The sequence below is a fragment of the Pangasianodon hypophthalmus genome, chromosome 28 (assembly GCF_027358585.1).
Source record: "Pangasianodon hypophthalmus isolate fPanHyp1 chromosome 28, fPanHyp1.pri, whole genome shotgun sequence".
Taxonomy (NCBI): Eukaryota; Metazoa; Chordata; class Actinopteri; order Siluriformes; family Pangasiidae; genus Pangasianodon; species Pangasianodon hypophthalmus.
This window is the reverse complement of record NC_069737.1, coordinates 9,102,484-9,118,866: the sequence shown is the minus strand read 5'-3', so window position 1 is coordinate 9,118,866 and position 16,383 is coordinate 9,102,484. Positions and strand designations below refer to the sequence as shown.

Genomic DNA, 16,383 nt, shown 5'->3' with positions numbered 1-16,383 from the left:
ACGTTTTCTCAGGCTTTAACTGCCTAGTTTCAGTGATCCTGACACCATGCCACAGTTTCCCCATTCTGATAGCTGATGTAAACATTACCTGAAGCTCTTGACCTGTATCTGTACGATTTTAAGCACTTGTTTTTCTGCCACACGATTGGCTGAATGGATAATTGTATAAAGATGTACCAGATGTACAGGTATTCCTATTAACGTGGCCTGTGAGTGTGTATTATCTATTGCGACTCTAAAACCTTGATATTTCTTTTTAGGTTTGTAACCACAACAGTCATTGCACACTTACATGCAGCTGTTTCACACTGCTCCTTATATTTTATTCTTCAAGTGGTCCTGGTGTTCATAGTGACTATACGAATATACATTAGTCATCTGCTATTGTATGAGAAGACTGTGTACTGGGCTGCTTAGTGCAGGATAAAATTGCGAGTTATTTAAAATGTATAGTGCTGAAAAGAAGACAGACATGTTAATCATTACATGAAAGACAAACAGCCGACAGTTTAATTGAACCCTACTATCAGCATTTGCGTCAGTTTATGAGTAGGATACAGCATAGGCAAAGATTTTGTATTATGAATGGCCAACACATTAGTTGATACTGAGTCAGTGAAGATTAGAAGAAGAAGGAGAGTCTGTGAGGAGCCTTCATATAAAATGAGGGATTAATACGGACTTAGCCCACTCTGCAACCCAAATATGTAAGAAATGCTTAATTTGCTTAATTGCTGAATTTATTCAAAAGTATATACTGTATATCAGGGGTGGTTCCATCTAATTCCATGTTGATCTTTTGGATCCACCGGATTTCACGCTTGATTGGGATGAAAACCTGCAGTCACACTGGGCTTTGGCAGATAAGACTGCGCACTGCTGATGTATATTAAATATTAAAATTTAAGCCTTATCCCTCATTAATAACATCATAGTTCCCAAATGTACATTCTCACTCCTCTAATTTACTCAAATCTCTTCTCACCATGTTGATCATTACAGTTGTGGGAGATATTAGCGTCTTTGCTGTTCTGTGTAGCTCATCACTGTTACTCACAGAACAATGGTCATGGAAACGTTAATCCATAGATCCATGCTTACGATATCTAGAACTTATATAGTACTTACACTACTATTAAAAATGCAATTGTAAATATCTTCAACTCTACTTCTGACTAGTAAAAACTGTAAAATATGGTGGTGGTTGCATTATGCTTATGGGGCTGTTTTGTTGATTGCGGTTCACACTTTCGAAGATTGAACTTATGACGCATGAATTCTGACACCTACCAAGTATTTCAACCGAAAACCTGGCTGTTTTTGCCAGGAGAACCATAGATACAGCCTCAGACTTGGCCATAGATATAATTTTCAGTCGGACGATGAGCCAAACCTACTTCCAAATCAAAACAGAAGCGGTTCAAGAAACACAAAATCAAATGTTTTGCAATGAACATTTCAGTCTCTGGATCTGAACCCTAGTGAAAACCTGTGGCTGAACTGAAAAGGGAAGTCCATGAATATACTAAAGAATATAAAGGAGCTTATAATGTTAAGATCCTATACGAGTGTCTCCAACATTGTTAGATGTTACAGGAAGTGCTGCTGAATGAATGAACTGCAGATATGTCATCCCGGAAGTATGAATAATCAATATTGTTGTATAGATATGTAGACCTGATATGATGACCAGTTAAAAATTAACAGCACATGTCTGGAACTTTAATTTTTATACTCTTTAAAGTTCTATGGCAAATATCCTGAAGTGTAGATGGTTTATTAGTCAAAACTATTTTATTCCTTGCTTATGTTAGAGGTATTTTATGTTAAAGTGGTCTGTTATATACATACGTACTGTTATTTAGGCACTACTGATATTTACACAGCCTTATGTTAATGTTCATGTTTCATATTAAAAAAAAAAAAAGGTTTAATAAATGCTAAGGTGCTAAGGTTTAATAAATATATCTTATGTTTTTGTATTGTTTATGATCAAATAAATGTAACTCAAGATCTGCAGTTTAGTGCTCATTTAATATCAGCTTTGGCCCTTAAAAACTACTTACAGCTCTGACTATCGTGTATGGTATGGACTTTTGAGAGGCCCAACGCTCAGCATCAGACAGATGCACAATGACGTCTATCATAGGGAATGCACTGAATCTCTCAGGATGACAATAAATATTACCTCTGAATACATCATAAATCTTCTAAGTGTCTGCATTGTTCACATTCACTCCAAGTAGACAGGAAACAATATTTTTACAACCACGTAACGGCTGAGAAGAGTTTTGTTTCCTTCAGCAAGCGTGACGGCTCCCCTGAATAAAACTTGTGTAATCAGCTTAAAAAAGGGATGTTAAAGAAGTAGACATGAATGATGTGTTCAAGAGGTACAAGTAAACTGATCTGATCTAGGCAGAATGTGGTAGAGGCACTGCTGAAAGATTTCCTGTGCTGGCCATTCTCTGTGTTGCTTTAAGGATTGGGCAGAAGATTTCAAAGCAAATATGCAAAAAATAAATCTCCTCTACTCACTCAGGACCAGAACAAACAGAACAAGATTCAATTCAAGATTTAAATCTTCACCATACATGTTTTTTTTTTAAATTTCAGGCCATTCTAACTTGGACTTTCTTTGGTTTTCAACAAAAACCTTCAGAACAATCACAGAAAATTTTAAAGAGATGTCTTAAGGCCTCCTGATATGATGTATGTTTCCAATTTATCCTTGACATTTGTATCTAGTATTCCCTAGTGACTATGAAGACCAATGAGTGTGTTAGAACGGTGTAAAAATATTCATTTTTATAAGGAGACAATCACACAATGGTAGATATTTTAAATTTCAGGTCATTCAAAGTCTCTGAACTGCTGGCACAATTAGTCACAAGCCAAAACCTTCAACATAGTAAACAACTTCTGATAGCAATTTTTCACAAGTTCAGAAAGATCTTCATTGACAGTTTCTCACTGGCCAGAATTCCAGTCTGAATACAATCAAGTTGGACTTGGACTTATATCTCGAAGACCATACATATCACCCATTCCTTTAATTGCTACTTCTGAACACAGTGGATATTTGCATATAACCTCTGTGACTAATTTCCAGCAAAAAAAAAAAAAGCAGGGTCAGCAGTGAAGCACAGCGAGAACCTTCTGTTTTATTTACAGGCAGGCCAAAGCATAGGAAACATCTCACACCTAGTGACATCAGACTTGGTACTTAGTTGCTGTTTGAGAGGAGTGGAAGCTACAAGACTGAAGATGAAAAGTTCACTAGCTCCAGTGAACAGAAAAAAAATGGGGTGAGGTTGCCTATAAAGCCAAAAGCTTTTTTTGGGCTAATCACATGGCCCTTACAGACTATCGCTTTTACCCAAGTTCTCACCTAGTGAAGAGTCAGGGACTCAAGAGTTTTAGGCAGTCAGGAACAATTAAATTACATGGACCATGGAACCCACACTGGTCTGATGCTTAAGAAAAATAATTTCACTGTACTGTAGTGGGACAATAAAAGCTTTCTCTCTTCTCAAAAAGTACTGTGCTATAATATTCACAAAAAGTCATTTCAATTCCTTACGTAACTGCCTGAAACATCAAATAAGTGCTGTCCTTCGATTGTTTAACCATATTTTAATAATAATAATAGTAATAATAAAGTTTATTTTATATAGCGCCTTTAAAAAGGCCTCTCAAGGCGCTTTACATAAGAGTATATAAGCATGTATAACAGTAACAATAATAGTAATAACAATAAATTAATAACAAAATAAAACAAAGTAATCAAATAAAAGCAATCCTAAAAAAATAAGTTTTAAGAGAAGATTTAAATATACTAAGAGACTGGGCTTCTCTAAGATCAGATGGAAGGGAATTCCACAGTTTTGGAGCGTAAGAAGAGAAGGCCCATAGTACGCAAACGAGTCTGAGGGACAGTTAAAAGGCCAGAGTTGGAGGAGCGGAGATCACGTTTTTTGGGGTGTAATGGGTTAAAAGCCCGGTCAAATACTGGGGAGCCAAACCATGCAATGCCTTGTAAGTAATCATAAGGATTTTAAAATCTACATGAAAATCTACATGACAGGGAGCCAGGGCAAGGATTCCAAAATAGGAGTGATGTGATCACTTGTCCTGGAGCTAGTCAGGATTCTAGCTGCAGAATTTTGTACATACTCCAGCCAGGAGTGCATTGCAGTAATCAATGCGAGAGAAGACCACAGAAAAAGATAACATAGGCATACTTTAATAGCTACAGTACCACCTGCGATGGTGAGAAACCGGATTAACCATTTGGAATCATGCATTTTCCCCCATTTCTGTTCGAAAGCTATTAGCCATGCAGTGATTTTATTTAGTACATTTCCTGAAGGGGCTGAAAACTCATTTAAGGCACTGTAATCCAAGCTAATGTCATGTCATTGCTCGTCTGTGTATGATTAACTTGCAGATACTTGTTTGACTCTGACTGATCTTGTAATTCAAGCACGCAAGTATGCACGTAAGATTTTGTAAGGTCAATAAAATGTAGTATAAAAAATAGGCGTCATATCAAGATAAAATACCTATATGAACCATCTTGAAACCTTGTTTGCTCCTCTATGTGTTTCTCCTCATTTCACCAAAGCTTTGCTCAAATTCTAAAGCCACCTGATAAACTCCTAGTTAGTATTTTTTTTTCCCCTCATGGCTGTTATCTTGGCTTATCTTCAAATTGAGCCAATAAACCATGCAATGAGAGTTTGGAGCTCCAGTCAAAGAACCAGTCCTAGTCTTTCCTGCTCCAGCTATGAAAGGACAGCGCTAAGCCAAGTGTGGAACAGAAGGTCATTGAGCTGGTTAGCAGCGGGTTGCTTCTGGCTGCCGTTACACTACACCATACAGAATCGCCTCTTTTAATGTGACACTTCCGCCCCCCTCATGCCTGGCTTGGCTTTGTGTAGTGACCAGCGAGAATGGTGAAAGGCTCCTGTCCGGTTCTAGCACTAAAAAAAGGAACTCCACACTGATCTAGCTGTCAGTGTCAACTTGGACTTTGTTCGTAGCCAATCATTTGAATGCAGGCTGGTAACCTTATCGCCTTCAGTTATAGTCCAGATATAGGCTTGGGAAAACACCAATGTAAATCAACAATTAACTACATATTACAAAAAGATAAGGTAGAGACCTGCTTGTTCGCTTCAGAGAAAGGTCTCATCTGTTCTAGTTTCTTTTGCATCTACGTGACTTGTGTAGGTCACTGCTGATGAAGCGAGAAATGACTGCTACTGTAACAGTGCTACTATATAGTTAGCTCAATACTAGTATTTAATAGTGTAATTAATTGGAAATAACAAATGATCAGCATCATGCTGGAGTTAAGGCAAGACACTACAGGAATAACTGCAATTTTAGTCACATCAATCTTTTTTTTTTTTTTTTTTTAGTTTTTTTTAGGGTTTTTTTTGATAAATTATGTCTTATAAGTATAGTGATAAAATATCAAATCTCAACAAAAATATTTTATTTCACTGTTTTTGTGAAGAACACATTTTATGAAAATTAGCAACTTTAATTAAGGCTTAAGCTTAAGCCCATTCATCACAATGACATCATGTCATATAATTTGTTTCCTGATTTTATATAAATGTATCTCTCTCTCTCTCTCTCTCTCTATATATATATATATATATATATATATATATATATATATATATATATATATATATATATATATATATATATATATAGAGAGAGAGAGAGAGAGATAAATGACTGCTAATAGTGCAACTATACAGTTAGTTCAATACCAGTATTTAATAGTGTAATTAATTAGATAAGGCAAATATAACTGTATTAGGGATCTCTCAGTCTTTGCTGTATTATTTCAGGAGCTAGCTGAAAGTTAGATAGATTAACTAACTTCACACAATATTATTATAACTATTATTCAAGCATGTTTTCACTGTTCTTGGAAACCAATAACATGTGTTAACTGAAAGAATTTACCATGATGCCTTATTAAACAGGCTGTCAGGTGGACAAAGTGGAGTATTGTTACCTAAAGGCCCCATTCACGCGAGAGAAAAAGAGGCACAGTAAAGAAATGCAAGAAAGGGGACTGAAAGAAAGTGCGCTGATGTGGACTCCTCAGTGTTGCGATGTGAAATGAATGGTAATCGGACAACTGGGTGTAACCTGAGACAAACCTTCATTAATGGATGACCAATCACTTAAGGCATCTTCAGGAGCTACAAGTGACACAATATCGCTAATACAACACCAAGGTGTGACAAACGTTCACCATCTGTACTCGCTTCCAAAAAAAAAAAAACCCACAATTTCACTTGAGACCCTTTCTGATAGGATAACACTTGGATGTAGAGTACTATACAGAACATTTAAACGGTTTCCTCAGAACCATTAAGATTTCTAAATACTCCTAGAGTGTAGTCATCAGACTAGATACTCACCTGTCTGACTAAAACAACTAAATTAGCATTGTAATTATAGTGCCTTATCTTTTCTCAATTAACTACACCAGGAACATGCCAACTTTCTTTCTTACTCCTTTTCTTTTATTACACACTGGGAAGCAAAGGGTTGCATAAAAATGTTTGTACCTTTCTACATTTTACAACTTTTTACAACTTCAATTTTACAACATCTACAAATGAAAAGAATTCACAGAACTTAAAGATGAAATGTGTATTCCATTACAATAAAATACAAACAACAAAAATCAGTGAAGAAACAGTTCCAGAAGATTTTATCATGTTATCACGACCCTCTCAGTGTGGTTTTAGGAAGGCAGTCTAAGACATCTGGCAAAGTTAGAACACATATGCCAAGAAAAAAAAAGGCAAAGATTAATTAGAACCCACATGTCAAGAAGAAATGCTGGGTAAATACTACAAGGGAGAGGATCCAAAGCTGCTCACAGGGTAAGAAAGAGTTTGGGGTAGTTATTAAAGGCAAAAGGCAGTAACATAAAATTACATGAACATCTTTACATTTGGAATCACAAACCAATCAGAAAGGGAGACTAAAACTTTGGATATCCATTTGATTTTTCATTATTTATTGCTAAACATATAACTATTTGACAAGTTTTGTTCGTTTGTGATAATAAAGGAACACATAGCATACCAAATATATTTTTCATCTTCATTTTATCCCAAGCGTATGGAAACTTCGAACAGTATCTCCCTATCTAAACTGCTAAATTTCAACAGAGTGGTTTCAGTTATGCATGTGATTTCATTGTTGGTGTTCTTCATGTATGCCTGCTATTGCATCGGTTCTTCTGCGATAGACACTTTATAGCATTTGACCATTGATGGACCACTCCGAAAAATATATAATCACGTCAAACTACTGCATCTTCTATATAGCTATAAACTAATAATTATATTAAACATTAAAAGGTCATTGTTGTTGTCAGTTAGCCATGTAAGTTGTAACTGAACTTTCACAAATTTTAGCAGATTATTGGCTTATTTCTTCTGGAATAAGTACAAAGCAACTCAAACTTTATTGTACTACAGCTGTAATGTTATGACAGTACACCTCTGGTGAATTATTGCCGCTTCACGGAGCGGCGTGAAGCCAAAAACATACTCCTGTAATTTCTCTGCTATTGTCACTGACACGCGAATCAGAAGGGTTAAAAACTGCTCTAAAATCCACCAATAGCAATACAATAAGGTTTCTCCTGGGGATTGGGTTAATATTATGTTAACTAGGGAAGAGAGATAAGCAGACACGCTTGGATAACCTGACATGTGCCCCACACACACACACACACACACACACACACACACACACACACACACATCAGAGAACTACCCAAGCTCCTCCTCATCCCCTCCTGCTTCTCATTAATATTTCATAGGCTGATAAACCTCCTTGTCAGGTCTTTCTGATCCTGGTGCTCTGTGTCCCTCATTCCACTCTCTAAGGTAATAGGTGCCGTACCGTCAAGCATATCTGTACATGTCGAAATTATACACAGCCTAGTTTACTTACCTTGCAGCTGCTTAAATCGACCCTCCAGCTGGTTATAGTTAAAAGCGGCTGCGCCGTAACTAGGGCCAGGATTGGAGCCTTGGTACGATGGTCCTGGCCCTGAAGGCAGGTGCTCTGGGGAGAGATGCCCAGGAGAAACGTGTCCAGGAGATAAAGGTCCAGGGGACAGGGGTCCAGGCATACTGGTAGCCCTCTGAAGCTCCATCAGTGTGCTAGAAAGTAACGTGTCCTCTTACCAACCTCTCACAACCAACACACACCAGACTTGAGGCTGTCCAAGCATCCAGCTTAATGTCACTGATGCTCAATGACAGGCAGACAGCATGATTTTTCCTCTCCCACAATGTTCAGAACAGATTGCCCCCATTTTTTGTCATCCCTGAGACCGTCAGACTGAGAAACAGAGTGAATGAGAGAGCATGTGCAGTGGACTCAAGCATACACTGAAGACAGCGCTGAACAAAACAGAGCACACCTTTCTCAAGCCTGGAGGAAGTAGGGGGTGGAGCCTGGGGCTTGGCATTGGCCCAGGCAGCCTATCACGGCCAGTGTGCTCCACGGTGATGTCAGCATCGCATTAGCATAAAGAGAGGTGGGAGGGAGAGACAAGGAGGAGGTGGTGGGCTACACCATTCTGCCATGGAGGAGGGGGGAAATGAGCAGGATGTTTGCTGTTGCCAAACACAGCTGGAGTTCTTAACAGAGACAAAAATGATTTTTGACGTTTGACAGCAGGAAATGTTGATATAAAAAGGCTCTGTGAGTGACTAAGTTGAAGCCTGACAAATCCTTTATGGGGCCACAAAATGAGAGCACCCTGCTTTTTTCACTGCTGCACATGAATATGTGGGACAGACAAAAATGCAGTGGCTTTTGAGTGGTGGAACAAAGCGGGGGAATTATTGAGCACAATTTTCATGTGATGCGCTCAGCACAACAACCCACACTCAGCTTGCCTCAGCTGCACTTTTCAGGAAAGTCAATCCCTCAACCTCTTATTTTTGTATCCGGCCCACTAAAACAGGTCATCATCTCCATTTCTCCTGAACAAACACACTCATTCCTGGATCTTTTTTTTTCCCTGTCAGTTTTCAGTTTCTTGCCATCAGGTCCAATTTATGTCAAAAATTCCTGTTGCATCTGAGGTGAAACCAACCTTTAGCTCTAGAGGAGCAGTGAGAGCATGGAAGAGCTTGGAAGAGTTTCAAAAACCCAAACTTATACTTGTATTAAAAAAATAATGCAACAAATTCGAGCAAAATCTCTTCATAGTAAAATAAAAAAAAACAAGAAAAATAAAGAAAACATGATATTGCATGGGAAAATTGAGATAGTGCTGTTTTGTCATCACTGAAAATAGAGGGCTGGTGTGACAACAACTAAAGATAAACACATAGTGGGCCATTAATTCAGTCAGCCTTCAGTAAGTATTTATCTTGGAATTCGTCTAAACAGCAAAGTGTGTTTTCAGCTGTTGAATCTAGCAGCAGCAGCGCAGGCCGTAGCCATGCTGTTAAACATTACGCACTGATTGTGCAAAGATTCTTCTCCTGCGTTTTAGTATACGGTTCTTAGATCCAAAATCTATAGAACTCATTTCATTAACAGGAAGAGAAAGCTAAAAAAGTTAAGTAAGGTGAATGAATTGTGTAAATTTGCTACATATACACAGTCTTAGAACGAGGGATGTTTTGAGGTATGATTTGTGCAGTGGGGCTACACCGGAGAAATATTTAATTCAAAATTTACATTTAGCAAGACGACATTAATTTACTGCCTGGCATCACATGAAATAACTAAATTATGGTAGCAAATCATGTAGACAGCTAGCAGCTAGATAGAGAATTAGCTACAAACCTAGCAGCTAGATAGAGAATTAGCTAGCTAGTGAGAGAGAAAATGAAATGAGGAGGGGATTTAATACAATTTTATTCACAAAACTTAGGGAATTCTAGTCGAGATATCACTAACCATCCTCAGCTATTCATGAATGAAGTATTTAGTCCAACATTTACAGGTAGCAAGACAAGCTTTCAAACGTGCTTCTTGGCATCATAATAAACAAACAAACAAAACAAATGTTAGCTAGTTAGATAGACAGTCAGCCTGATAGACAGAGAGCTAGCTGCTAGCCGGTCACAGAGAGAGAGAAAATGAAAAGAGGAGAAGAATAAATAAGGTTTTATTCACAATCAAGAAATTGGTTGGGATATTAACTAATGAGGCTTGGGGTAAAATTCAGCTTAAACAAAAGAAAAAACAGCTACTGAGAAATATTTAGTCCATTACATACTGGTAGCAAAAGAAGATTCCTAAATTGCCACTTAGCATGGCAGCTGCATGCTAGTTGGCAATTTAGGTAGCTATAGCTAGCTAGCTAGCTATAGAGGGAGAAACAAATAAAGAAAGAATAAATACAGTTTTATTTTCAAAAATCAAGAAATTGGGAGGTTGTAGTTAGGATATCATTAAGCTTCCTCAGCTATTCATGAATGAATGAACACCTCTTAGCATCACATTAAACAAAAAAATTAATTTATATCATAGCTAGTTTAATACACAGCTAGCTTGATAGAGAACTAGATAGAAAGTTGACTAGCTAGTGAGAGAGGGAGGAAATGAAAATAGGAGAGGAATCATTACAGTTTCCCTAAACTGAATCAGATCTTTTGAGTCTGGTTCCTCTGAAGGTTTCTTCCTCATATCGTCTCGGAGTTTTCCCTTGCCACTGGCTTGCTCATTAGGGGTAAATTTATAAATTTAAATTCTATATCTGCATTTTATATATTTCTGTAAAACTGCTTTGTGACAATGTTCCTTGTAAATAAAATTTGAATTGAATTTAATATTTATGATCAAATTGCATACGGTCATGTTGATTACTTAAGCCAACTTCACTTTGTAGTAAATCACAGCACATCAATATCAGTAATGATGTATTTCTTTCTATAATATTATGTGATAAATTCTTCACAAGCTTCTTGCAGGGCTTTAGCATTTTGTTAATTTCACATCATTCACTCAGCAACTAAAAAATGTACATAACTTCCTGAATCATATAGGTATCCACTCGGATTCATACCCTTGACATGACCACCAGCAACAAACATGTAGGACAGTCTTGAAGAATTTCACACCGTTATTCAGCTGCACCCTCCTGTAACCTTGTGTGATCATTTGTCTATCTGACTTTCAGTGCGTCACACAGCTAAGAAATAGGATCATATCCAATTCCCCAATCGCTCTAAAGTTATTAACCAAGTCATGACTGGCAGCTGTCCTTACAGCTTTTTGTTTATGAATGGCAGGACAAAAGAATGAGGGGAATGTTTAAGGAAAAGCAGTAGGGTGGTGGGCAGGAGAATAAAGCGTCTTTGTGGGGTGAGGCTGGTTTTAATTATTCAGCACGGCCCAACCGGCTTTGCAGAATGTGGCGATAGCCTCCAAGAGCGCCCCGTATGCTGACATAACCTTGCCGCATGTGACTCGCAGACTGAACTCACTCCCCTCTGGAATGAGCTGATTTTGGATCCATCGTACCACAAACATCAAAGAAAAACCACACAAGGACTAAACAGATCAATGCAATAATGTAAGATCAAAACAAACCATGGATTTCTTGAAAGCCACCAAGGTTTTTGCATTAACACTAAAACACAGACGTAAGAAAAATGAACCTGGGAGAGAAAAAATAGCCTTCTACTGTCTGGTGCAATTTGTCAAAGACAAAATAAATCTCACTCAGTGCATGCAGCGATATTTGGTGATCTTTTAAACTAGGAGTTTATTTCAAATATTAATTTTGGTCAGTTAGGCAAAAGTAAAGACTACAAACTAAATTCAGAATTCAGGGTTTCTCAGTTCTTAAAGCTCAACGAGGTTTATTCACACCTGCAATGACTAAGCAAATCCTGAAATGGGCCAAACTGAGGACTCGAAGCTAAAAAGACAGATAAGAAAATAAAAGATGCAGAACAGTGACTGAAGAAACAACAGTGTCCAGCGCCATATGGCAGTGAAAGGCCCTGGCAGAGTGTAAGACCATGAAGTGAGCCATGAAGCTTCAGTAACTCTTGCATATTTAAGGAGCATGTGAATTATTTAGCTTCCTGAATGGAACTTGAGTAGATTCATCTGCTATTCAGTGAGGTGATCTACAGAAGCTACACAACAGCAACCTGGCTGTGAGACTAGCAAGAAAGCGCATGAATGGCAAGTGACCAATTTTAGAAACTCCTTGTGGCCGAAATACTACCATCCATTTCTAAGTTCCAGTACTCACAAAACTGCATAGCCCAAGGGACTGTCTGAACTAAAAAGACCGCGTAAGACCTACCTCAGTTCTAAGTCTTAAATTAAAAAAGAATTGTTTCTGTGTATGTACATACAGTATGTACACTCACTGGCCACTTTAATGGGAACATGTACACCTGCTCATTCATGCAATTATGCAATCAGCCAATCACATGGAAGCAGCACAATGCATAAAATCATGCAGTTACATATCAAGAGCTTCAGTTAATGTTCATATCAAACAGCACAATGGGGAAAAAATTTGATCACAAACTTCATAAACTGCTGATATCCTGGAATTTTTATGCACAACAGTCTCTAGAGTTTATACACAGTAGTGGGAAAATCATAAAACATCTAGTGAGCAGCGGTTACGCAGACGGAAGTGGCTTGCTGATGAGAGAGGTCAGAGGAGAATGGCCAGACTGGTTTGAGCTGGCAGGAAGTAACTCAAAAACCACTCTTTACAACCATGGTGAGCAGAAAAGCATCTCAGAATGAGCAACGCAGTCAGCCAAGGACAGGAATCTGAGGCTACAGTGGGCACAGGCTCACTGAAACTGCTCAGCTGTAGATCGAAGAAAACATCGCCTGGCCTTTTCGCTTTTCGTTATGGTCAAGGTTTACACTCCTAACATAACTGACAGAATTTCATAATGGCCATAGCTGTCATTTTGGTTGTTTGAACCAGACATAATTCTTTATACAATATAACCATAACAGACTGTCCTTTATGTTAACAAAGTATCCTTTATGAAGAATATACTCTTCTTGATGAGTTTTCAAACTCGGTGCTACAGAGAAGACCAAGAAATCACTGCTGCCTTGAGTAAGCACAGTGAAATGCAAATGTTCAGAATGCTTCAAACACCATCAAAATATTAAAAACATATCAAATGCCTGTCCCAAAGTTCAAAAACATTCCAATGGCCTCCCCAAGGGCTTCTTGCATTTTGTGTTTTTAAACATGTAGCTGCATATCTAGAGGTTTCACATGTAATATTTATGCGGTTTCTAGTAAATTAAGATTTTTTTTTGACCATCATAGTGGAAACTGAGACTCAAAACCAAGACAACAAAAACGAACATCAGTTTTACAACTGATCTGGTTAGAGATGAACTATGTAGAGAAGCAAGAAAAAAAAAAAGTTATAACTGGTTTGACAAATTTAACCAAAAAACATAAAAAAGGTACAAGATTCAAGCAATCGGTCCTTCTTTTAATGTGAATTAATTTTTATATTTTTCAACTTTACTTACCTGCAAGGGCCTTGATGCGGGAGCGCTCAAACAGACGGGCAGAGCTGTTCTCATTGTCCCACTCATCCACGTCCCAGCGGTTGTTGACGTCGCTGTACTGCTGCTGGATCTCCATGTGGTCATAATCGGCGGCTACTGACGTCATTTTGAGCCCTCACAGCTTGTATCTACTCATCAGCCCCTTTTCAGAAAACACCTGAATACAAACAAATACAGTCAGTAAAACACTAAGTCTAGTTTAAGATGCTTGACATTAACAGCTGCAAAACAATGTTGAAATTGAAAGCTGCAAATGAACTACATCCATGACGATTTATATGTATGGAGAAAATGAACTGTGGATTGTGCCGTACATAGGTCTCTTATAGGCTGTTGATTTATTAACAATGCCTGACATGTTACTGGAAAATTCTATTTATTCCATCTTCAAGCAACACCAGGGATCACTGACTTTCTCACAATGTCCTAATATAGCCTAGATGTATTAGAGCACCATCTGTTGGTAAAGAAGGACTACAACTGGAAGGTCTTTTTCCAATGGCAGGGGCGTGCAAACTTTTTTCAAAGAGGGCCAGATTAGACTACGTCAAAATACCTGAGAGCTGATCACCAAATATTATTTATGACTTATGCAAAATACTTTCCATTTTAATTTAAGTGTATTTATATCCAAGTCAGGTGAATGGTGTAAGAATTACAGCATGTTTTATATATTTAAGGTACCAAAAGTAACTGGACCATCCAACAATCACAAATTAAACTGCCATTTTTAATACTTGATCGCAAATCCACTTTAGTTAAGGTCTCTTTCACGAATTCACAAAAGGTTTTCCACGCTTAGTGGTTGGAATCATCGCCACTGATTAGCTGTAGTGATGTTCTGTACATTGTTTGCTCTGATTAAAAAGTTGCTTCTGCCAGGAGAGCTTCCAGCTGCTTCCGGGTCTCTGCCCTCTCATCCTGAATATTTCTGCATTGCCCGTGATTAGTTTCTTAATGACTCGTGATATTAAATTCCTTAATAACTGCAACAGTCTCTTGACATACGAGGCACACACATTTGTTATGGCTCTCTTTAGTCGCCCCTTCTAACCGTTAACTTTGCGCATTTTGTCTGCTAAAATATCTAAATATCATTCAGTAAATGAATTTGCAGGTGTAATTAGAGAAAAAATAATTATGCAAATTAGCTAATAGTGTTAACACAGTCTGCTGCCCCCGTCAGGTGAAAGGAAAAACTGCAACGTATTGGAGCCGTCATACGTTCTAACAGAAGCTGTGGGCCAGTTAACATCTATCCATGGGCCACATTCGGCCCTGGGCCCAGACTTTGGACATCCCTCAACCATAGACAAGTGTCTTGTTAGTTCTGGCATTGAAATATTTAGCTACAGTCCAGAGTGTATTTCAGAATTATTTGTAACTACAGTTCTTTTGCTTTAAATAAGTGATGACTCATTTGAGGTAACAGGACATGTTATTCTTAGTCCAATGTCAAGTAAGGACCAAAAATAATTTTCTGCAAAGACACATGGTTGCAGCTTCAAAGTTTGAGCTGGCTAATGAAGAATTCCATATCATTAGCACATTTTGTCAGTAGCTGTATTTATGGTTATGAGTTTATTGCTCTATTTTGCCACCTAGTGGAATAAGAGAGACTAGCTCTTTTTTTTTTTCTTCAAAACACAGTTACAGCCTATTTTAATTTACAAAGTAGATTCGAAATTCATGTGGTGGGCTGGATTACACTGGTGGGTTGTATGTTTGTGCACCAGTGTATTTTACACTTGCAAAATCCTGGTGTAGTTTAGCACTATGAACTGGCAAACTCAGCGGCCATGAATGAAGCCATCAGCATGCTACAGTACCTCTGCAGCAGCACCTACTGCTTTAAAGAACATAAACACACACACACACACTCACTCTCTCTCTCTCTCTCTCTCTCTCTCTCTCTCTCCTACTACGACACAGAAACACCCAAGGGGAAACAATGACATTTATATTAAAGATGAGAAACATACATATGCCAATACACAACATGCGAATGCTCATAGACTTTGGTTTTGTAATAAGCAAAGCAAAACCTGCTCAATAATGCATATTAGCACTGAACCATCATTGCATGTATGGAGAGCAAGTTCTCTTCCCTTTATATGAAGCTTAAGTGACAATTCTGTCTCCTCTAACTGCAGGAGTAGTAGCATGGCACAGAGCTGCTGAGGTGACGTGGTGATTATTTACTAAGGCGTGGCCACTATATTCATATACTGAAGCCACAAACACGTGTCGCAATAAATTCTTATGTTGTGGCCCTGACATACGAAAGCCATGGCCATGAATTGTATAACTTGAGCCCATGAATTAATGTCATACTTAATACCTAATACTTCCAGTTAATTTGGTGGAAACAGACAAAAAGTCCTATTCGCTTTGAGCATTCATGGAAGGTGACACGGGCTAATAGCATATGCATGTCTCAAAGCCAGTAACTCCACTATGTATTTACGCATCAAGTGTATTATCAATCATCCATGCTTAGGTTTCTGTGGCCAGCGGTCTAACTCCATTGATTTCTCCGTCTTGCTCATTTTAAAAATACAACAACACTTGCCACAAGTTAAGTATTTCATGTCCAAAGACGTCCACAGTGTACAAACAAGGCTGTTCTTCCACATTATACGCCATAGCAAATAATGGAGGATGATGAATTATGCATAAGTCAGCAGTGCAGCAAAGAAACAGACAAGAATGATAATACATCCCACACTGGGCACTGAATAAAAAAAAAGAGGACCAGAGATCCAGGCAAGGCTCTAGTCCTCA

The 16,383-nt window shown here is 38.1% G+C and overlaps 1 protein-coding gene across 2 annotated transcripts in view; it reads right to left on the bottom strand.

Moving 5' to 3' along the window:
• The window catches only part of LOC113544387 (spectrin beta chain, non-erythrocytic 1), an 85,135-nt gene that overhangs the window by 51,144 nt on the left and 17,608 nt on the right, over nucleotides 1-16,383 (bottom strand). Inside the window, exon 2 of one of the 2 annotated variants that reach the window (XM_053230850.1) lies at nucleotides 13,561-13,756. In XM_053230850.1, coding sequence (XP_053086825.1) covers nucleotides 13,561-13,705 — 145 coding nt within the window. In that variant the 5' untranslated portion in view covers nucleotides 13,706-13,756. Of the gene's footprint in view, nucleotides 1-8,007; nucleotides 8,476-13,560; nucleotides 13,757-16,383 lie in introns of those variants that run through there. The other variant, XM_053230849.1, reaches the window with a different exon arrangement.